Source organism: Anomaloglossus baeobatrachus, chromosome 4, assembly GCF_048569485.1.
Source record: "Anomaloglossus baeobatrachus isolate aAnoBae1 chromosome 4, aAnoBae1.hap1, whole genome shotgun sequence".
NCBI classification, from domain to species: domain Eukaryota; kingdom Metazoa; phylum Chordata; class Amphibia; order Anura; family Aromobatidae; genus Anomaloglossus; species Anomaloglossus baeobatrachus.
This window is the reverse complement of record NC_134356.1, coordinates 296,763,819-296,788,856: the sequence shown is the minus strand read 5'-3', so window position 1 is coordinate 296,788,856 and position 25,038 is coordinate 296,763,819. Positions and strand designations below refer to the sequence as shown.

General features: G+C 41.4%; 1 protein-coding gene across 10 annotated transcripts in view; it reads right to left on the bottom strand.

The window, feature by feature from the left end:
• Positions 1 to 25,038, bottom strand: part of NAV3 (neuron navigator 3) — a 1,060,193-nt gene that overhangs the window by 235,963 nt on the left and 799,192 nt on the right. For 9 of the 10 annotated variants that reach the window (XM_075344930.1, XM_075344922.1, XM_075344924.1 and 6 more), the window contains 2 exons: positions 24,896 to 24,964; positions 9,650 to 9,789 (listed from right to left, as the gene is read on the bottom strand). In XM_075344930.1, the coding sequence (XP_075201045.1) occupies positions 9,650 to 9,789; positions 24,896 to 24,964 (209 nt within the window). The remainder of the gene's footprint in view (positions 1 to 9,649; positions 9,790 to 24,895; positions 24,965 to 25,038) is intronic. The other variant, XM_075344929.1, reaches the window with a different exon arrangement.

Below are 25,038 nucleotides of genomic sequence, written 5' to 3'. Positions count from 1 at the left end.
AATTACTGTGAAAAACACGTATCCGCTTCCACTCATCCCTGATCTCTACAACCAACTCTCTGAAGCCCGGTGGTTTACTAAACTAGATCTCAGGGGGGCCTATAATCTTATCCGTATTAGAGAAGGGGATGAGTGGAAAACGGCCTTTCTGACGTCAGAGGGGTTATTCGAGAATTCGGTGATGCCTTTTGGTCTAACAAATGCCCCTGCGGTGTTTCAAAATTTCATCAACAATATCTTTACTGATTTTCTTGGTCGTTTTGTGGTCATCTATCTCGATGACATTTTGATTTATTCTGCTGATAGAGATACGCATATTATGCATGTTCGCTCAGTATTACAGAGATTACGTGATAACCATCTGTTTGCCAAGCTTGAAAAATGTGTTTTCTCTGTTCAGGAAATAGCCTTTCTTGGGTTACTCCTTTCTCGTGATGGGTTTAAAATGGACCCAGGAAAGGAGCAGGCTATCGTGGATTGGGTGCAACCCAGGGATATCAAGGCGCTACAACGCATTTTGGGTTTCGCAAATTATTATCGAAGGTTCATTAAGGGGTTCTCTCAAATTGCCAAGCCATTGACTGACCTTACACGGAAAGGGGCAGATCTGCAGAACTGGTCGCAAATGGCTGTCCAGGCCTTTCTTGAGTTAAAGGACCGGTTCATGTCCGCCCCAGTCCTGGTACAGCCTGACCTCGAGGCGCCATTTATTGTGGAGGTGGACGCCTCAGAGGTGGGGGTGGGAGCTGTTCTCTCTCAGGGCCCTGCTACTCTGACTAATCTGCGACCATGTGCGTTCTTCTCCAAGAAATTCACTCCGGCTGAGAGGAACTATGATGTGGGTAACCGTAAATTATTGGCGGTAAAGTTGGCATTCGAAGAATGGAGGCATTTTTTGGAGGGTGCTGTTCACCGTATTACTGTCATCACTGATCATAAAAACCTCGCGTATATCGAGTCCGCCAAGAGATTGACGCCTCGACAAGCGAGGTGGGCTCTTTTCTTTTCTAGATTTCATTTTTGTATTACTTTTCGGCCGGGGTCTAAAAACGTGAGGGCAGATGCACTGTCTCGTAGTTTGGACCCGGTGTCACCTCCAGAGCCTCCTTCCTCCATTCTTCCGCGAGGGGTGGTGGTCGCTGCCTTGTCATCCGAGTTGTAAGATGAGGTCAGGGAGGCCCAGTCCTCAGCGCCATCTTCCGCTCCAGACACTAAACTGTTTGTCCCTTTGCACCTCCGGTTACGGGTACTTCAAGAGTTCCATGAGTCCGTACTTAGTGGCCATCCTGGAGTTACAGCCACTCGTAGGGCTGTTGCTCGACTGTTTTGGTGGCCATCTCTTCACTCAGATGTTGCTCAGTTTGTGTCTGACTGTGCTACATGTGCCCGTACTAAGGTATGTCGTAACCGGCCGGCCGGGGAACTGGTTCCATTACCTGTTCTTGAAAGACCATGGATCCACTTGTCCATGGATTTCATTACGGACCTCCCTGTCTCAAATGGTATGACTATGATCTGGGTGGTGGTGGATCGTTTTAGTAAACAGGCACATTTTGTTCCCCTCTCCGGTCTACCTTCTGCTGTGGCCCTTGCCAACCACTTTATTGACCAGGTGGTTCGGTTACATGGGTTGCCCCTGAATATTGTGTCTGACAGGGGGGTATAATTCATTTCTCGGTTTTGGAGGGCCTTGTGCAGGCGGTTGGGAATTGAGTTGTCCTTCTCGTCCGCCTATCATCCCGAGTCCAATGGGCAGACGGAAAGGACAAATCAGACCCTTGAGCAAATCCTGCGGTGCTTGGTTTCTGCTCAGCAGGAGGATTGGTGTACGTTTTTGCCCCTTGCGGAGTTTGCATTCAATAGCAGAGTCCATCAGTCTACGGGAACTTCTCCCTTCTTCTGTAATTACGGGTTTCACCCTCACTTCGGGACCTTCTCTAGAGTGGATTCAGGGTGTCCAGGGGCCGACTCCATTGTTCAGCATCTGGGGGAGGTGGGGAAGGAGGTACGGCGGTGCATCGTGACGGCTCAACAGTCCCAGAAACGCCAAGCGGACAAACGCCGTTCTCTGGGACCCCCCTTTCAGGTGGGGGACAAAGTGTGGCTGTCCACTCGGAATATCAGGCTCAGGGTTCCGTCTGCTAAGTTGGGTCCTAAGTTTATAGGGCCCTATGAGATCATCGAAGTGATCAACCCGGTGGCCTTTTGGTTGCAACTGCCCCAGACCTTGCGTATTCCCAATGTGTTTCATACCTCCTTGCTTAAGCCATTTGTTCCTTCGGTGGTGGATTCTCAGACCCCTCCGGCTCCGATACTGGTGGACGGCGAGGAGGAGTACGAAATTCAGCGTATTATCGACTCTCATTGGGTTCGTAGTTCTCTCCAGTATCTGATTCATTGGAAGGGTTACGGTCCGGAGGACCGGTCCTGGGTGCCGGCTCGATCCGTGCGGGCCGATCGGTTAATTGCGGCTTTCCACCGAAAGTATCCTGGGAAGCCTGGGGGTCCGGTGGCCCCCCCTTGAGGAGGGGGTACTGTCATGGTTCGCCTCCCTGTCCACATGGCTAGGGGGCGGAGCCTTCTCTCGAGCCTCACTTCCAGACGCTGGATGCCTTAAAAGCTGGCATTTCCAGTGAACCAGTGCCGGCTATAAGCTTAGCACTGCTGTGCCTGTGATTGCTGGTCCTGTGAGTGATATCCTGATCTGTCTGTTCCTGTGCCCCCGTGCCCTTGTCTGTGTTCCATCCCCTGGTCGTCCCTCCTGTCCTCTGACCCCTCTCCTATTTCCCCACTCGGTTGCTTCCTCGGTACTGACCTTGGCCTGACTTTGACACTCCGCTTTTGCTCATCCCTCCGGTCCTGCTTCTGCCCATGTGGTGTTTGACCCAGCCTGTGTGACTATTCCTTGCATGCTCTGCAGCTCTGCTTCTCAGCTGTGCTTTGAGGTAATGCATGAGAACGCTGTGAATTCACTTCCTGGTTCTCATTGCTCTGTGTAGTGTATTATGCTACAGAGCTCTGGCTCCCCCTGGTGGCAGCATTACATACATATATATATATATATATATATATATATATATATACATATCTTTAATAACTGTGTTTTGTATTAGCATTATACGTCTTGTTTATAAAACATTGAGAGATGGCTCTAGCAAGTTATTGGGGGAAGATTTATGGCATTTGTTCTTAAAACTTGCATATCATTTTTAGGTCATGTACTTAGCCTCTCGTCTTTTTCCTGTGGGTGTAATAAAAACCTCTGTCTTGGTACCTGACCCCAGACCAACCTAGTACACTGACAGATACCCTCTGCGTATGCTCTTTCCTCCGATTGATCACTAATCTAGGTAGACTACTGCTATATCTTTCACCCCATGAGCATTATTAAAGAGCTTGTCCCCTTTCAGAAAACTTTATGACCTAATGTTAAATAGTTATAAAAAAAGAAGAATTACTAAACCGTCAGATGGCATTAGCCACTGAGCTCGGTGATCGGCTGCAGTGCTGTCAATGTCATGTCACCATTGTAGCCAAATAGGAGAGACCGAGACAGTAGTGAAGAGTCTGTGCTGGACCCATGGAGGGTAAGTAAAGCTCAGCTCATTTTTTTTACAAATAAAGCGGGCTTTACACGCTGCGACATCGCATGTGCCTCTCACCATATTATGAATGCCATATAACGGTCTGAATTATTTATATTGCTCATGGAGCACACTGGTTGACCAAATAATCATTGATTTTGCAGAATGCATACTTCAAGGTGTAGACTACACTAGACCACTGAAGATGTTCATTGTATCTGTTACCAAGTCATTACCATTGTATACTATAAGTTCTGTGTACTCTGAGGTAGTTCCTCAGAAGATTCAGACTTGTCCTTCCAGCACATTCCACAGATGCCTGGTCTGACTGAGATTTGGGCAATTTGCTGTTTGCTCTGTAACAGTTTTTAGCTGGCCATTTCTTCCCCATATAAATGATACACACATGTCCACATAATGCTCATTAGGCCAGGCTACTATTGTCCAGACCTGATGCTCACTTGCAGAGTTTGAGGCAGAGTACAGGGGTCATCATGGACACTTCAACTGGTATGTGCCCAAAACCCGTATGTAGCAAGCTACAATCTGTGTGCTGATACTTTCTATTATAGCTACCATTTAAGCAAACCGGTTATGTTGAAACTGTTATCTGACCTGCAGGTAGGATGTTGCAGAGTAGGAGGAGTTGATCAGATTGATATATATCCTTGTGGGGAAAAGTTTCAGTAAAACATGTATTTTATGTATTGATCCTTGCTATTTGTATGCATATAGGTTCAGTGGGCAGTGCTATTTAATGATTACCAGTTTTCCCTGTTTGACTATTCATGCAGAGATAACTTTCAATCACTTGTAGGAGGGTGACCGGTGCCCTGCAGCCCCCCTGAAGACGTCATGATTATTTTGTGTATTTATGTATGGAAAATGTTGCTTATATGCAGCGTCGGGCTGGCTACTGGAGGAATCTCCTGTAATGCCAGGCCTGGATTCAGTTACCTGCTTTGCACTCCGTAGCTCTCAGCTGCAGTCTGGTCTGATCTCAGAGTTTGCAGGTCTGCACCGCGAGCGCCGAGTGATTGAATCCCCGGCGATTGCGGTTCAGTTCATAACAGCTGCAGACAGGCCGGGCTGCAATCCGGAGTTTAGGTGAGAGCACCGGAGATGAGCCCAGGATGACTGCAGATGTCATGAACTGAACCGCAATCGCCGGAGAATCAATCACTTGGCGCTCGCGGTGCAGTCTAGGCTGCCCTCCGGAGCTCAGGTGAGAGCTCCGGAGTGCAATGGAGGTAACTGAATCCAGACCTGGTATTACAGGGGATTCCTCCGGTAGCCAGTCCGATGCTGTTTATATGTCTGTGCTCTCAGGTGCACTGTTTTCAGGCACCACTAAGTGTCACTGCTCCCAGTCCCTTAGTTTGGAGTTTGGATGTAGAATAGGTCTGAAGCAGTTAAAAGGTTAAATCTGCCCAGGAACAGTGAGTTGACAGTTGGGATTAGTCAGATAGGGTCACCATTGAGTAGAGAGAAGAAGCTGTACCTGAAGGAGGTATAGTTAGAGAAGCCCAGAGTAATTTGGCCAGATCCTCGGGGTCACCCCAGGAAACCCAGATCAAGTTGACAAAGGAAACTCTTCAGTAGCCGGGTGCAGAAATAGGCACGGACTGACCCTGAAGTTGTGGGCCTTGATTCTAGTGGAATTTCTGGGAAGCAACTGACTCCAATAGGACCGATCTAGGCGTGAGGTAACAAAGACCTGGACGAATGGGTTGTCACAGAGACAGTGGTGAAGGAACACTGTCTGGTGGTGTGTCAAATCCCTGTTGGACGGGAATGCAATTAGATTCATGTGGGACTCCATGAGTTTTCTAGATGCCACTGTGGTGTTGGGGAAACAGGCAGTCGTATAGAAACTGAAGAGAAGTGCAGGAGGGAGCAGTGTGCAGGAAAATGTGAACTGAAACCAAACAGTAACATGCCTGTAAAATTCAAGCTATGTGCCCGCAGCAGATGTATTGCACAGAGACTGTGCAAGTTGTTCAGTAAAGAAGTGTCAAACGTTAATCTGGACTTTGTGTCTGAATTTGTCCTGAGGAGGAGAAGCTGCGATGTCCCTGGTTGCACTGTGGAAGTGGCAGAAGTGCAGCACAGAAGAGAGACACTGCCTGGAAGCAGCGGCTCGCCTCTGCCCACAACTACAGCCCACTGCCACCCCCACGCACACTAGTAGGTCCACTCACAGGACTCCTGCATGCAAACATTAAAGGTTTCAATTAATAAAATACAAGTTACACTGATTCTTTTCCAACAAACCTATATACAGTTGAAACTAGAAGTTTCTATACACTATCTAAAAAGACACAAATGCAGGTTTTTGTCACTATCTGAGATTAAATCAAAATAAACCTTTCCCGTTTTAGGTCAATTAGGAACCAAAATTATTTATATTTGCCAAATGCCAGAATAATGAGAGAGAGAATGTTTTAAGGCAGGGATGGAGTTGTTTTGCTGCAGGAGGGACTTGTGCACTTCACAAAATAGATGGAATCATGAGAAGATTGTGTGGCAGTACTGAAGCAACATCTCAAGACATCAGCCAGGAGCTTAAAGCTTGGGTGGAAATGGGTCTTCCAAATGGACAATGACCCAAAACATATAGCCAAACTGGTTACAAAGTGGCTTAATAATAACAAAGTCAATGTTTTGGAGTGGCCATCACAAATCCCTGATCTCAATCCTATTGAAATTTTATAGGCAAAGCTGAAAAGGCCAGTGCAAGCAAGGCAACCTACAAACATGTCTCAGTTACACCAGTTCTGTCAGGAGGAATGGGCCCAAATTCCTACCAACTATTGTGAGAAGCTTGTGGAAGGATATCCAAAACGTTTCACCCAAGTAATACAGTATAAGGGCAATGGTAGCAAAGACTATTAAAATTGACTTTCCAGAAAGTACTAAAAATACCTTAGAGCACTCTCTATCTCTCATAATTCTGGCATTTGTCAAATATAAATAATTTTGGTTCCTAATTGACCTAAAACAGGAATGGATTTTTCTGATTTCATGTCAGATAGTGAGAAAAACATGCAGATGTGTCTTTATAGAGAGCTGATGGAAACTTCTGGTTTTAACTGTATGATTCTGCTCAGTTTCTTCTTCTCCAAAGCAGACTTTCTGCAAATCAGATTACATGTACAACGAAACAGGGAACCTTTAACATTTTCAGCATTGTGTGCTATAACTGCTTTTCTGTGAGATTGTACTACATTGCTAAATTTTAGGTCCTATTTGCATCAAAGAGATGTGGGTAGCCATTATACTCACTAGTTCATCCGTTATCCTTACTTGGACCACTTTTGGTAGTTACTAACTGCTGCATATCGGAAATACTACAAAAGACCTGCCATTTTGGAGTCTAGCAATCACAATATGCCTCGCATTAAAGTCACTTAGACCATTTTGCTTTCTCATTTTTTTCCGCTTCCAGCACATCGACTTCAAGAACAGACTTCACTCACTCCCTAATGTTGCCCACCCCTTGACAGATGCCATTGTAAGAAGATAAATGTTATTTGCTTAAAATGTCATTTTTAATGTTATGGTTGTTTGATATACATGGTCTGTACTGTGTTCACAATGAATCCATCATACTTTTGCAGAAAAACTCTTTTGCTGCTCCTTTTAGTACGAAAGGGTAAAAAAAACTGCTTAGAGATCAAGAGTGGTTCAAATGGATCGATGTTAGCAAATTAGGTTATGCTTGGAAGTTTAAAAAACAAATAATGTATCTCCCTTTCAATATCAATTTCTTAAATAAATTATATTAGGTGCTATTGCATTTTGAGAATAAACAGTGCAAGAGCGCCACCAACTTTAAAGTGAACCCAGCAAAAAGAGATACGCCTTGATGCTGGCTGTTGGGCTCACATAACCCTGGTCTTTATTATGCGCTACATGTCCACATTTTTTTAATTTAATTTCTTAGCAGTAATGCAGGTCTAAATTCCTGTAATCAATGTTTGCATACCTTATCGTCTCAGAGTGCTGTATATTGGTTAGAGAATGTTTAATATTCAGTATGCACCTGTTGACACTTGTCTGTTAAGAAGTGCTGTCAGTTTTCTCATTTTAAAGGGAACCTTGCAAATGCCGTCCAATCTGCAGGTACTATGTTATAAAGAAGGGAGAGCTGAGTGGATTGATATATAGCTTTGTGAGAAAAATCCAGTATAACCTGTGTATTAATCATTTAGTCCTCTGCTTCTCGGGTATTTTTGGTCCAGTGGGCGGTCCTATCAATGACTGACGGCTTTCCTTTGTAGAACTATACATGCAGAGATAACTGTGAGTCACTGATAGGACCGCCCACTGGACCAAAAATCCCAGAAAGAGCAGAGGATTAGGCCCTGTGCGCACTAGAAAAATAATTTTTCTCAAGAAATTTCTTGAGAGTCTGAGAGATTAGCGCACTTGCATTAAAAAATGCACTAATAACGAACTGAAAAACGCATGCATTTTTACCGCATTTTTGAGCGTTTTTGTGCGTTTTTGATGCGTTATTGATACTTTTTTATGTGTTTTTTCCACAGGTTGGTCTCTGCGTTTTTTGACCATTATCTATGGCAAAATCCGTAGGTACCTGCAGAAAAGAAGTGACATGCTCATTCTTTTTCTCAAGAAATTGTGCAGAAAGAATGTTCTTGAGAAAAAAAAACGCAGTGTGCGCACAGCTATTTTTCTTTTCCCATAGGTTTTGCTGGGAAATGTCTGCAGAAAGTTTACAACTATTTTCTCAAGAAGTTTCTGCAGCAAAAACGCAAAAAAAGCGAGTAAAAACGCAATGTGCGGACAGGGCCTTAAATGATTAATACACAGGTTATATTGAATCGTTTCTCACAAAGCTATATATCAATCTTCTCTGCTCCCCTTTATATAAAGATTATGCTTAGAGATTGGAAGGCATTTTCATGGTGACAAGTTCCCTTTAAAGCCAACCTGATTGAGTGTCTACATCTACAACATGAGGTTTTACCGAATACATAGGTAAAACACATACATTAAAGATGTAATGCTGTAAAGTAACATCAATTCGTCAAAATAAAATATGAGTAAGAAAGAAATGCTGAAGTAGTTAAAATAATCTGTGCAGCAGCAATCACCTAAGACACAGCATGCAGTGCAGTCATTTCTGTACTAACACCGAGCGATGCCGGTAATAGCAGCATGTGTTCTGCCTGCCGCTCTTCAATAACAGGACACAAGTAGGGATTGATGATGCTTTAATCCATACACTTTGAAAGAAATAAAACATCTAGAAAGCAATTTCTTCTACATGACATTGCACTATTTATATATTAATCCATAGGGGGGCTGTCAAATATTCAGCTTTTTTTAATCTGGTCACAAGGGTACATTCATTTATATACTGCACTTGTAGGCCGTGATGCAAATAATTCTGTACAATTAATTACAATGGTTATCAGCTTCAATTCCCAAGCTGGAATAGAGGGTGAATGCTAAAGCTGAAGCCAGAAAACCATTTCCTAGGCACTGTCCCCATCTGGTGGCCGGCTAGAAGATTAGAGCAATTGACAAAGTCTTCTCTAAATAGCAGATGCAGTGATATTCACGGAGAAAAGCGGGATGTGTTGTTAAATATTAATATTATCATCATCTATAACATTTATATTATTGGTTCGTACTATTTAAGCATGCGTTCACATTTACAGATTGTTGAGATAATATAAATGTACAATGTGTGCATAGAGTGTGTAAAAGTGATGACCAGTTTAATAATTATATACTATAAACGCTAGTAAGACTATTAAATCGCTAATCAGGATATATATTTATGGATGTTTTCAAGTTCACTGGTTCTTAATGGAAAAGAGAAACTATACATATATATATATATATATATATATATATATATATATATATATATATATATATATATATATATATATATATATATATGTATTGTATATAGCACATGTTATAATAGTACACTACATGTTCTAAACACTATATATATACATCATAGGCAATCATACAAGATACAAAGCTCTACTGTTCATTCGTTACAACATTTCGATCTCACTTACCTTTTTCATTTCCATTTGCATATTGAGGTGGTTTGTTTTTGTCAATGCTGTTAAAGCTCTGACTTCTACGGTTTAGATTAGCTGTTCCCTGAACCTTGGTACTGCTGCCTGCAGCTGGCACCCTGGAAGGTCCTGGAAGTCTACGGTACACACAAAAATGATGTTATTGCCCAAGTTAGATCGACGGAGCACAGAGCACTGATGCCAAGTATTTCTTAGTACCGACACTTGTGCAATAAATGCCTTTCTTCATAGGGACAGGAAAGTTACTGTGCAGGGCACAACACAAACTGGACAGACGTCACGTAAGATTGATACACATAGAGTGCAAAGAATACATAGACGATCAATATTTCCCATCAAGTTTTGTTTGTTTGATACATGATCAGAAATAATCAGCATTCTGTATGTAAACAACAAATTAAACAAGTCTAGAAACCATAAACCAGTTGAATGATGAAAACCATTAAATCTCATAAGAGTCATTGGCAAAGATAGCAGATCATTCCTGGCATCACCTTTTCTAGTGACCGGTTTTACAATCCATATAATGTTTTAATGAAAATGATTATGTCATCCTACTTTTGCTTCATTGTGGTTCAAACAGGAAAGTTTAGAAAGCTGCATCTCACCCATCTAGCTTAATCGAAAAGGTAACCTGTCACCTTCAGTAAAGGTATTTACTAACAGATATAGAGGTAATTTGCAGGTAAATGGCAATTTAAATCATGTTAGGTTGGTTTACTAGACCTGCAGCTACAGGGAGAAAATGAACTTATATTCTCCATGCAGCTGCTTGATTCCAGTTATAGGAGCAGTGCAGGGAGTAATTACTGTCACCCCTCACTACACAGTAAGCACAATGTAATCACTCTCCAACACACTGACTGACAGCCTGCTTTGCAGCATGTGTGTAGAGCATGTTTGTGTGTGTGAACAGAGCAGACTGTCAATGTACAGGGGAGTTATTACAACGCATCATTAAACACTATTTTAAGTTACGACTATAGCTGTTCCCTGCAATGCCCCAATGACTGGAAGTGAGCATCTGCAAAAAGAACATAACTTCATTTTCTCCCTGTAGCTGCTGTTCCAGTAAGGCAGCCAGGCAGAATTTAAGTGCTATTTACCTGCAGATTACTACTATATCTGCTGGTAATTAGCATTTCTGGAGGTGGCAGGTTCCAGTAAAATCAGAATTCTAGCGCATTTTGATAATTGAATCTGCCCTATTATGTCTTATGCCATATAGCGAGCACTTATACTACACTCATGTGGATTACAATCTGAAAGAACAGACCAGTATAGCTTCTTCTCCAGGAAACTACCAGTCATTCCAAGCAAAAAATAATGTGGGACAATAGTGATGAGCAGTTTGTTTCAAAATCAAATTTAACTGCTTGCACAGATTTTTCCCAGGAAACTTAATTTGCAGCAAAGTTATTCACCACAAAATGAATGTTCCTTATTACAATCTAAATATTTGTAAATTTGTATAAAATAATGAATATTAATGAATACTCAGCTGACCACTCACTTCACTGGCCATTCTGTTGCTTGATTCTCATTGTCTCATTGTCCTACCTGTTCTTCACTATAGGATGAGACTTCCAGCTGTGACCAGGCCTATGTCATGACATCACAACTATGTCTTCAGAGTAGGAGGAGAAAAAGGGGTTATCCCACGCAATCCGCCAAATAAGATATAGAAATGTTGATAAATTAATCACTCTTTTGTTCCATAAGTCTACGCATTTCGAGGTGTAAAAACCTCTTCCTTAGGACTAGAATATCAACATATTCCATATTCTGGTTCTGAGGAAGAGGCTTTTACACCTCAAAACGCGTAGACCTATGGAATAAAAGAGTGATTAATTTATCGACATTTCTACATCTTATTTGGCGGATTGCGCGGGATTAACCCCTTTTTCTCCTCTTACTCTGAAGACATCTCCATGTGAGGCCGCGGCAGCCGCCATTATCTTATGCTATCTATGGTGGTTGTGACCCTTCACAACCACAATCGGTGAGTGTCTAAATTTATATACTAACCTGTTGTTTATCTGGTGAAACCCTATTAGCACTTATTATGCTCTATGACATCACAACTAGGGATGATCGAATATCACAAATATTCGGCAATATTCGGCTTTGCGAATATCCAACGAATAGTTTGCCACTATGCGAATATTCGATGCGCAATGTAAGTCTATGGGAAGCCCGAATAGTTCCTATTCGGCAACTACTCGGGTTTCCCATAGACTTACATTGTGCATCGAATATTCGCAAATAGTCGAATAGCGGTGACCTATTTGGCGAATATGGGCATTGCCGAATATTGGAGGTATTCGATCATCCCTAATTACAACCTTTACGAGGCATACTGACCCTAAGGCCCGGTTACAGTCAGTATTCTCAGCCTAAAGTAAATAACAGGCAGATATGGCACGAAACAACTGAAAGAGAAGGCACTAGGAACCGGACGGTAGGCAGCAAACAGCGGAGTGGCCAGGCTGGTGAGCAAGGTGGTGAGCAATACATTCTCCAAATTGGCAACCAGAATTATTTATTAGCAATACTGTCAAATCAGATAGCTTGGAGTTTGACTTCAAGTTCAAGTGCAAATTTTAGAAAATTCGACTTGATCTCAATTCACGCATCACTACAAAACAGCCTTGCTTAGAAATGGAGTTAAGGCCACTTTACACACAGCAACATCGCTAGTGATGTCACTGGTGAAAGCACCCACCCTGTCGGTTGTGCATCACGGGCAAATTGCTGCCCATGGCGCACAACATCGCTAGGACCCGTCACACGTACTTACCTGCCTAGCGAATCGCTGTGGCCGGCGAACCGCCGGGGGAGGTTTGTTTGGCGTCACAGCGGCGTCACTAAGCGGCCGCCCAATAGAAGCAGAGGGGCGGAGATGAGTGGCCGGAATATCCCGCCCACCTCCTTCCTTCTTCATTGCCGGTGGCCGCAGTTATGATGTTGTGCCTCGTTCCTGCGGTGTCACACATAGCGATGTGTGCTGCCTAAGGAAAGACAAACAACCTGCGTCTTGCAACAGCAACAATATTTGGGAACAGAACGACGTGTCAGTGATCAATGATTAGGTAAGTAATTTTGATCGTTAACGGTCGTTCCTGCTTTTCACGCACAACGACGTCGCTAACGAGGCCGGATGTGCGTCACAAATTCCGTGACCCTAACGACATTTCGTTAGCAATGTCGTTGCGTGTAAAGCGGCCTTTACTGGTAGTTATTGAGCATGTAGAAATGTTAAGGCAGGAGACAAGGACTGTAAATCAGGTTTTCCAACCTGCCTTGACATACCCACTCATCTATATAAAACTCAGAGGTACAATTGATATAGCTCAATATAGTAACAATATTTAAAGTGGATTAAAGGAGACATTTTATAGGAGATCTCCCTTTATAAACTCACAGCCAAACATGCTGTTAAAACGGTCTAGGACTAGATTAAAATTAGTGTAGAAAGTGCAAAACACATAAAGCAATTATTCCTATGGCATTATGTCATACATCCCTGTTCAATTTTGAATACCAATTGCTCAGCAGTTTACCAGCGATTATAACCTAAAACACATACGTATTAGGAAATATACAGTATTTCAAATGGCAGTAAAATAAATTATGTAGTTTGTGCCATGAATCAAACAAGCCATCTATGCCCTGAGTATAACACTATCTAACTAATAAGAGTGAAGCCAAACACTAACGTAATCTCTAGCCACAAGACTTCTGTTCACCACAATGGCCTTGACCTACACCGACACTTTCTAACAGACCACACATTAAAGTGGAGCTGGAAGATCAATGACTTCACTTGCCAACACAGTGTGGGAAAGTCCTGCCGTAATGGAAAACCAAAGTCAATATTTAACTAAGAAGAAATAATGAATGGAAAGTAGAAACATATAATCGTATCTGTGATTACTGTTACTGATCTGATAATAAATCTCTTTATTCTGATACACAACAAATATAAAAAGAGAAGCCTTTCTCTAATCAGTTTCCCATGCCATCTCATGGATGGAATAGATTAACTGTTACCAAAGCCTTCACATGTATGGTTTTTTTTTTATAGGTTTATGCTTTTTGTTTTGCAAGGCTAAGGGTGGCTTTACATGCTACGAGATCGCTACAGCGATCTCATTGGGGTCACGGATTTTGTGACGCACATCCGGTCGCTTTAGCGATGTCTTTGCGTGTGACACCTATGAGCGATTTTGAATCATCGCAAAAATGTTCAAAATCGCTCATCGGTGACATGGGGGTCCATTCTCAAATATCGCTGCTGATCGGTGTACGAAGTAGTTCGTCACTCCTGTGGCAGCACACATCGCTATGTGTGACACCGCAGGAACGAGGAACCTCACCTTACCTGCGGCCGCCGGCAATGAGGAAGGAAGGAGCTGGGCGGGATGTTATGTCCCACTCATCTCCGCCCCTCCGCTTCTATTGGGCGGCGGTTCAGTGACGCTGCTGTGACGTCGCTGTGATGCTGAACGAACCGCCCCCTTAGAAAGGAGGCGGTTCGCCGGTCACAGCGATGTCGGTAGGCAGGTAAGTAATGTGACAGGTCCGCGCGATGTTGTGCGCCACAGGAAGCGATTTGCCCATGTCGCACAACGGGGGCGTGTACGCACGCTAGCGATATCGGTCACGAAATCGCAGCGTGTAAAGCGGCCTTTATACACAGATTAGCAACCTTTGCACTATTACTATCTGCTCAAACTTGTGCAGACCTATGGATAAGGCTATTCATCCTGGCTTCAGATGAATCGAACATCAAGAGGAAGTCAGAGCTGCGGCTGCCCATCTCTTCAATGGTGATGTCACTCCATAGAGGAGAACAACGGGGCTGGACACCGGAGGGAGCAGTGGTAGGTAAGTATAGTAACACACTCATGCTACATTATATGCATATACACACATTTAACTAATAAAAAAAACTTAATGCGAGTGCTTTCTCCATGAAACACCGGAGCAGCCGGCAAGTCACAAATTGTTTGAGACTGTCCAGAGCAAAGAAGAATCTGTTATTCAGCTTACCACAACCTGGCGGATAATATATCCAAGACTCATTTTCGGCAATGCACGGACCAGTCCATGGGCTGGTTTCCAAGTTTCAAGCAATTTGAGACCTGCCTGCAGCTCCGATATTCCATGGAGCGAGCCAAAGGTGACAACTCAATACAATACTATGAAAGCCTCGTTTTGGCCTCATTCTGGCTCTCATAGAGTTGCATTGAATGGTACTTAATGACTTCCAGCCAGTCAGAAGTCACAAGATAGCACCGCGAGACCTAATTAGCACTGAAAAAGGAAGAAAATAGCAGAGGGAAGGTATAAAACCAAAGGCAGGGGACTTAGATTTAAAGTACCATTCCAGGGCTGAAAAAACCCCGCTGGAGTGGTGCTCTAAAAAAAGAAAGCACAGGCAACTTTTTAAGGAGTCTGTCAGGACTGTCAGAAAGCAAGGATATCTGAATGTAGACCAGTTTACCATAAGAATAATTAAATTTGTGATTTAGATGTCCATTTAAGAATATTTTTTTGTGTTATATAAATTAGGTGCTTGATGCTCTGTGTGCAGCACTCCACGGTCTGGAGCACATTTGCTCAACTAGTAAGGCCAGTTAGGTCTGTGCCCACCATCTTAACTGACAGTACTAGCATCACTTGGGCAAACACTTGGTAAAGTCCAGAATAAATAATGTTTTGTATATGTGTTAATACTGGCGATGTGTGTAGGTGTGTGATTGTAGCTGAGACAGTGAGGTTTTGAGACTGGCAGGTCTGACTCTGAAAGGTGCTTCAGACCATGGAAAACTGCCCACATTGCACCAATACCACATTTGTATATCACTTTAAAAAATATTTTTCTAGACATGTAGACTATGGATGTGGCAACCAAATGTATGATTTTATTAGGAATAGCTGTCCTCCATACTTATTTAAATTATTTTTATGCACAGCGATTCTCTATCAACTGACTGTAGCCAAATGTTTTCCATACACATTAACCTAAAGTTGATCTAAATATCTAAATAGACAATTGTAACCAGACGACTGTAGGATGAAGTTGAACAATAAATGCTTTCAGTGGTTAATGACACTTTTTATCATCAGGAAAGAAGTTGGCTGTGAATTATATTTTTGCAAGTATATGAAATCATTTATTGAAAACTTTCCCAGGAAGATCATTCGTCCTTCACTTGGTGTTATTAAACCTGTGTCCTCAGTCTGGACAACTTAAAGGGCCGTTATGGAATAAAATGTTTATCACTAAATCAGTGGAAAGATAGTTCACTAGATCATTGTTTATACATTGGTTTTTCAGTCACTAACCTATTTCTATGTGAATAATCACCTTACCTACTACCTCCCACAGCCGAGAATTTGCTTCCATTGAATATACTTTAGTCAATTCCATCATTTAACACTAGAACTACTGGACTCGTGACACCTATATAGAAATACATAGTGCAAAGTAGTCAAAATGACTACCTCAGTAGTTCTAGTGTTAAAATGCACGGCTATACACCAGTATCTGCTTCCCAGTAGGCTAAGGTATACAGTTAGGTCCAGAAATATTTGGACAGTTTTGGCATTTTAGCTGTTTACCAAAATATATTGAAGATACAGTTATAAAATCCATATGAGCTTAAAGTGCAAATTCTCAGCTTTAATTTGAGGGTGTTCACATCCTAATTGGAGTAAGAGTTTAGGAATTGCAGCTCTTTAATATTTAGCTACCTCTTTTTCAAGGGATAAAACACAATTGCACAATTATCTCAAAAGTTCTTCATGGGCTGCATAGACTAGTCCCTCATTAATCTATCATCAGCTAAGCAGGTAAAAGCTCTGGAGCTAATTCCAGTTGTGGCATTTGCAAGCTGTTGCTGTGAACCCACAACATGAAGTCAAAGGAGCTCTCAGTGGAGGTGAAACAAGAATAAATTCATCAGAGAGATAGCAGAAATGCTAGGAGTGGCCAAATCATGAGTTTGGTACATTATGGAGAAAAAAAACCCCGAGAGCACTGCTGAGCTTAGCAATTCCAAAAGGACTGGACGTCCATGGAAAAAAGCAGTGGTGGATGATTGCAGAATCCTTTCCATGGTGAAGAAAAACTGCTGTGGAACATTCAGCCAAGTGAAGAATGCTCTGCAGGAAGTCTTTGTTAAAAGCCAGGGCCACATGGGAACTACTGCGATCCTTGCTTGACACTCAGCTCACGCTGGCAGCACAAAGGGAGCTGAGTGTCATGCGAGTATCATTGCGACTGAGGTCAGATCGTGCGATCGTACCACAGCTGCGGGGGGTGGGCTGGCATTGAGGAGGGGTGGACCAGAGCTGAGGAGGGGATGGCCAACACTGAGGAGGGGAGGGAGGGATTTTTGTCCCTCTCTCCTCCATTGCCAGCTATTGCCATTCTCGCTCTGCACTCGCAGTACACCAGTGTAATGCGAGTGCAGTGCGATGTTTCTCTCGCCCCATAGACTTGAATGGGTGCGAGAGAAAACAGGATCGCATTGAACCCACAGCATGCTGCGACTGTTTTCTTGGTTCGATTAGGGCTAAGAAAATAATCACTCATGGGTGCTGGCAGATAGAGTAATATAGGTCCGAGTAAAATGCGATGTTTTATCACATTCAACTCGTTCTGATTTTCACGCCTTGTGTCTTAGGCCTTACTATCTAAGTCTAAAAGAGAAGACTGCATGAGAATAAATTCAGAGAGCTCACCACAAGTTGCAAATTTTTAATCAGACAAAAATAGAAATGAGAGATTAGATTTTGAATTCTTTGGACACTCTTTGGCTTGGAACAACTCATGATCCAGAGCATACCACAGCTTCACTAAAACATAGCAGAGGCAGTGTGATGGCATGGGCATGCATGGCTTCCAACGGCACTGGGTTACTAGTGTTTATTGATGATATGACTGAACACAGAAGCAGCCAGATGAATTCTGAAGTGTACAGGGCTATAAGTTCTGCTCAGATGCAACCAAATGCAGCAAAGTTGATTGGACGATGCTTTACATACTGCAAAAGAAACCCAACAGTTTTTTGAGGCAAAAAAGTGGAATATTCTGTGATGGCCAAGTCAATCACTAGATCTCAAGCCCATCAAGTATGTATTTCACCTGCTTAAGACAAAATATAAGGCAGAAACATCCAAGCAATAACTGAAGTCACCTACAGTAAAGGCCTGGCACAGCTTTGCAAAGGAGCAAACCCAGCATTTGGTGACATTCATGGCTTCCAGACCTAAGGCAGTCGTTGCCTGCAAGGTATTCTCTACAAAGTATTAAAAATCAACAACTTAATTTGTTACATAATAATTATTTACAGTCAAATTAATTTGTCCAATTACTTTTGAGCCCCTGAAATGAGGAGGCTTTGTAGAAAAATGGTTGCAATTCCTAATTGTTCAATAGAGTATTTTTGTTCGAACCCCTTTAATTACACCTGAGAGTCTACACTTCAATTACATCTCAAGTGTTTCATTTTAAATTTAAAGTAGTGGTGTGCAGAGGCCAAATCATGACAGCCGGTCAGTGTCCAAATATATCTGGACCAAACTGTATACCGTATGTGTTTGATGCCTGTGTTTATAAAGTAGAATGCTTCTATATGTTGACAGCAAACAAAGATTATGCAAGTGGTAAAAAAAAATTAACCTCTTAACGACTAATGATGTGCTGTGCACATCATGAGTAATTTCCCTGCCTTTGATGTGGGCTCACACACTGAGCCCACTTCTTTCCCTGCAGATGAAGGCTCAATCAATGAATCATGAAGCCTTCATTTGCCTCGAATAGTTGTTAACCTGTTTATTGCTGCCGTCTATTGCTGACAGCAGCATTTAATGCGTGTTGGCAGGGAAACATGCTGTTCTGACCTCTTGTCAGTGAGCCCGTGACAAAATTGCAGGCCACCAATGAATTGTCATGACAGCCAGGGTTCAGCTGAAGACCCTGTGTTTGTCATCACAGTATTCCTATGAAAACCAGCCCGTGGACCATTGGCAAACATAGGAGACTTTGATTTCTGCTATGTACAGCTGCGGCGTTGCTGTATATACACAAAGTGGTCAGACCATTGCAGATTCAAGTCCCCTGAGAGAAATATTAAATGCAGTACAAAGTAGAAAAAAAATGTTTGATAAAATGTAAAAAAAAAAGTATAAAAGTTTAAATCACCCCCATTTTACCATATTAAAAATTAAGAAATAAAACACCAAATACATATTTGGTGTCACTGCATTTGTAAAAGTGTGATCTATTAAAATATAAAATATATTAATTAGATCAGTAAACAGTATAAGGAGAAAAAAAATTAAAACACCAGAATTGCCGTTTTCTAGTCACTGCAACAACCGAAAAAAATGTATTAACAGGTGATCAAAGCATCCAAAATGAATAGCAGTAGAAACATCAGCTCAGGGAGACAGAAACAAGTCCTCACACAGCTCCATATCCCAGTAATTGAAAACGTTACGGCTCTCAATAAGTTGGAACACAAGCAAGATAATTTATTAAAAAATTCAGAATTTTTTTTCACCACTTAAAGAAAAGGAAAACTACATGTTTGGTACCTACATAACCATAATGATCTAGTGTTATGGTAAAATGAATGCTGTATATAAAAAAACAAAAAACAATTGCAGAATTTCAGTATTTTTGTTCCCGCTTACCATCACATCGTATGATAAAATGGATGATGTCATTTAAAATTAAAATTCATCCCGCAAAAAAAGCAGAACCTACAGCTTCAACAGCACAGGAACACAAATGAATATATAGGATAGGTATATTACATGTTGGCTTCTTTTGACATTTTTAGTATGTATTTATATATGTAAATTATAATTTATTATTGGAATTAAATATTGAAAAAGCAATAGGCTTTTATACACTATGCAAATCACACTAGCGTGTACTGTAAAATGTGTCATTTTCACAATGAATATGACCAGTATAGCAAAATATAAAGTATTTTCAAGTAGTAGAAATAGTAATACTCATGTACCTGATGTAAAGCTGTGTGACTCCTGGTCTGTTCTCCAACTGAATGAATGCCATGTAATGATTGACTGGAGCTACATACCTAAACCAGTTCCAATCAATTGTGCAAATGTATGGGTCACAGTAACAGTTAATAATAAACAGAGTTTAACTAAAATTAGAATTAGCGCTGTTTTAATACTAGAAGTCCCAGGAATTTCGAGCTCCATAGGGTTCCAATGGTAGAAATGTTAAATGAGGACTTCTAGTGTTAATATGTGTCCTGAACAAGAAAAAATGTATAAGGCTGAATTCTCATGTCCAGTAACCATCCGTTAGAATGGATCCTGCAGAATCCATTGGCAAAATGATTTCTGCTGGATCCGTTTTTCTATGGAGAACGGATATGTTAACGGATTGCCAGTCTTGTTTAAAGATACATGCCAACAGTTCATGGAGACCTCAACATCAGAAAGGAGATGTGTGTTGGTTCTCAGAGGGAGAAATTCCATTGTAATGTTCTTATTTAGTGATTTTAGTCCTTTTTAGTAGATTTAGGCAAACTATGCTGATCAACTGCCCACAATAAATAAACCTACGTACCGTAAATAAAAACTGTCCATGGCCATAAATATTTGTTTTGTTTAGTGTAAATGACACTGTTCTCCTAAACATTATTTTTCTTTTGTTCTTGCTCATGATCAGTCATGAAATTTAGCCCTATTTTTCCAGAAAAGTAGTCTATTTAGCCAAGTGACCGTGGCCCTCAACTCCTCTTTTGGAGTCTTCATGCGAACCACAAGACTAAATTTATATACAGGGAAAAAGGGGTCATCTCAGGAAAAGAGAGGTACAGGAATAAAAAAAAATCACAATCCCATAGTCAGGAGAACAGAATATACAGCAGTTAAAAAAAACCCAAAAACATACAGTGGGGAAAATAAGTATTTCATACTCTGCCGATTTTGCAAGTTTTCCCACCTACAAAGAATGAAGTCTTTTATTTTTATTGTAGCTATACTTCAACTGTGACATAATAAAAAAAAGAAAACAAACAGAAAATCACATTGTAAGATTTTTAAATAATTAATTTGCATTTCATACCATGAAATAAATATTTAATCACCTTCCAACCAGCAAGAATTCTGGCTCTCACAGACCTGTTATTTTTTCTTTTCCCTCCTACTCTGCACTCATTACCTGTATTAATTGCACCTATTTGAAACCATTACCTGTATAAAAGACACCTGTCCACACATTTAATCATACTCCAACTTCTCCTCCATGGCCAAGACCAAAGAGCCGCCTAAGGATACCAGGGACAAAATTATAGACCTGTACAAGACTGGGATGTGCTACAGGACTATAGGCAAGCAGCTTGGTGAGAAGGCAAAAACTGTTGGCACAATTTTTAGAAAATGGAAGAAACACAAGATGACTGTCAATCTTACTTGGTCTGGGTCTCCATGCAAGATCTTACCTTGTGTGGTAAGGATGATTCTGAGAAAGGTCAGGAATCAGTCCACAACTACACGGGAGGACATGGTCAATGACTTGAATAGAGCTGCGACCACAGTCTTGAAGATTACAGTTAGTAACACACTACGCCGTCATGAATTAAAGTCTTGCAGGGCACACAAGGTCCCCCTGCTCACACTAGCAAATGTCTAGGTCCGTTTGAAGTTCACCAATGACCATTTGGACGATTCAGAGGATGCATGGGAGAAGGTCATGTCATCCCAACCATGAAACATGGGGGTTGGAAACATCATATTTTGGGGGTGATATTCTATAAAGGCCACAGGATGAGAGCGCCGTATTGAAGGGAGGATGGATGGGGTCATGTATCGCGATATGTTCGCCTGCAACCTACTTCCATCACTAAGAGCATTTAAGATGGGTCGTGGATGGATCTTCCAGCATGACAATGACCCGAAACACACAGCCAGGGCAACTAAAGTGTGGTTCCGTACAAAGAATTTCATAGTCCTGGAGTGGTCTAGTCAGTCTCCAGACCTGAACCCAGTAGAAAATATTTGGAGGGATCTGAAACTCAATGTTGCTCGCAACAGCCCAGACACCTTAAAGATCTAGAGAAGATCTGTATGGAGGAGTGGGCTAAAATCCCTGCTGCAATGTGTGCAAACTTGGTCATGAACTACAGGAACCGTTTGACCTTTGTAATTGAAAACAAAGGTTTATGTACCAAATATTAAGCTCTGTTTTTCTACTGTATCAAATACTTATTTCATGCAATACAATGCAAATTAATTATTTAAAAATAATAAAATGTCATTTTCTAGATTTTTTTTTTATTCTGACTGCCACAGTTGAAGTGTACCTACGATAAAAATTACAGACCTCTCCATTCTTTCTAGGTGAGAAAAGTTGCAAAATCGACAGTGTATCAAATACTTATTTTCCCCATTGTATGTATAACCAGTGACAGGTTCTTTTTAACAATTAACAGCCACCTAGAGTGTGACAGACACATGGTTTAATACACTAATATATTTATGAAGATGGACTATGGTAGTTGTGAAAGGCCAGACTGTAGATAGTGCTCAGTGATAAACCATATATGCACTTACAACATATCCATTCTTAATCCAAGAAGTCATCTCCTCCCCAGACCATGACAGCCATGAGTAGTTTACAGCTATCAAACACTTTCACGTTACCAGTCACAGATGGGAGGCGATCTGCCTTTGGAGGTTCACTGAAGCAAAATCCTTAACACTTTCAGAAGTTCTTCATAGGAAAAAGTTGTTAGTGCATTAGCTTCCTCTTACAGATTTCATCTCTGATGTGCGCTTAGTAACTTTTTGGAACGGATACATCTTGGTGATTAATAGCACTAAATGACAGATACAGTAACCAGAGCCTTACCAATGTAATTTTATGTTCTCCTGATCTTGCAAACCACTGCTTTGTCATTCTATGACAGATAATAACATGTAACTGAATATCGACCAGTCATACTACACTGGAATTAAAAGACCCAGCAGCAAAAGAAATAAAAGAACATTAAGAAGTCAGGGGTCCCTAAGGGTGTATCTCCATATAGCTTTACTTAGAGGTCTGAATGAGAATATCATTATATTAATTACTTTTCTTCTCATTGCGTTCATTTATCAGACAAATTATACTGATCTCAGCTTGAGGGCATATATTTTAACAAAGGTTTAGTACAAAGTTTTAGAATTTTTTTCTTTAAAGCCAGACACTCGATGTTATATGCCTCAATTAACACCGTTCACTAAGGAGGTTTTCAGTCCCCGGGGAAGCAGTTCAAGTCCTTTACTCCCAAGCATCCAGTGACAAATCTCGCCTGCTGCTCCCTGCTGGGGGATAGGAGTTTTCTGAAACCATAGACCCCTTTAATATAAACCATCACATAGTTTTAACTGGAGATTATGATCAAAATTAAATCCTGTTTGTAAGCCTGTGTGCGCACGCTGAGTTTTTTTACACAGACTTGTTGCAGTTTATTGTGCAAGTTTGTTGCCCAAATCTGCATCTCTTCTTATCCCAGAAAAGTCTATGGGAATTCTGAAGTCTAGGGGCAGATTGCTTCTTTTTTCCTTGAAGTTTTGGGTGTAGAAAACATCGGCAGCATGTCAATTGTTGGTACATTTGTTTCCTGCATTTTTTAGCTCTACCAGCCATTGATTTCACAAAAAAAACAATACATTTTTGGTGGAGAAAATGTGTGCACCAAAAACTCAGCATGCGCACATATCATTAAAGTGAACCTGTCAGGTGTAGTATGCACCCAGTACCACGAGCAGCTCTGGGTACATATTTATAATCCCTCCCTAACCATCCCTGTATCTAGTAGTATAAATAAAGAGATCTTTAGAAAAAGTATTTCTAAAGATCTTTTATCATATACAAATGAGCGCAGGGATTAGTTGCAAGGGCATTGGTTCCCTTGGCTAATTGGCCCCTTTAGCATGTAGTACGCCCACAGGGGCATGCTAACATGCTATTGAATATGCAGCATCAGAGGAATAATCGCTCTCACCTCTGCTGCCTCCGCTGGTTTTCGGCTCAGTGTGTATGATCAGAATGTCCCTGGACTTCCAGTCATACGCACTACACTAGTTTGAAGTAGGGATGTGTACACCCGGCTTCATAGTACGCAAGACTGGACTGGAAGTCCGGGACTTCTGATCATGCACAGTGAGCCGAAATCCAGCGTCAGGCGCGGTGGCAGCACATAACGGTGAGATCGACCATACCTCTGATGCTGCACATTCATTAGCATTCCCACAGAGGCGTGCTTACATGCTAAAGGGGCTGACTAGCCAAGGGGACTAACGCCATTGTGACCAGTCACTGGCCTCATTAGCAAATAATAAAAGATCTTTAGAATTACTTTTTCTAAAGATCTCTTTATCTATGCTACTACAGGCTGGAATAGTTAGGTAGGTATTAGCATTATGTACCCAGAACTGCTCGTGGTTCTGGGATCATATGGCACCTAACAGATTCCCTTTAAGGAGTTTCTACTTGGCATTTATCTCTTGTCAAATGTCAAGGCTTGTTAAAGGGTCAGACATTGACTTATAAGGCAGGTTCCTCTCCTAGATATCATATTGTTAAGTTTAGAGATGAACTAAAGTTTTGGTAATATATGTTATCATTGTGAATGCTATCAGCACATAGAGAAAATGTGTGTAACAATAATGAAAAAATACTAAAGTCGTATATACTTCAAAATGGCACACTGGAGCAATATGCAGCAAATTCAGTAAGAGGTGGGCACCTCTTAATGAATATGGTGCCTTCTCCAAAAATATTCCTTTAGCCAGGGGTTGGAATACATTCTTGGCGTAATTTATGACACTTTTTGTAGGGTAAATTATGATAACATTGTTATGCCAGTTTTGCCTCGCCACCCCCAAGACTGTCGTAAAAATACCAAAAGTCGCAACTTTGAGATGCACAAACATTTTGCAACATTTTAAGTGGATTTTATTCAAGAATTTTGCTGTAAACTCCTTGATGAATCAGGGCTTGTAGACTGCGGCAGTAATAGATGAAGAGTCACACTGGTCGTGATTGGTTACTATGAACAATGCTATCTGGCAGCTCAGCTTAGGTAATGGATTTGCTTAGATTCTGATGTGTCTGTGGAATAGGACACAATTATACATGGTCGTCACTACCACACAATAAATCAGGCGTTAACTGACCTAGTAGTCTTTTTTTGACTTGTTGCAATCCCACTGTGATTAGATTGAGTTGCATATCTGGCTGCCAGACTGTGAGAAGAAACAGAACAATTAAATAAAAGCATTTAAACAGCATGCACAAAAACTTAACATCGACTAGGCAG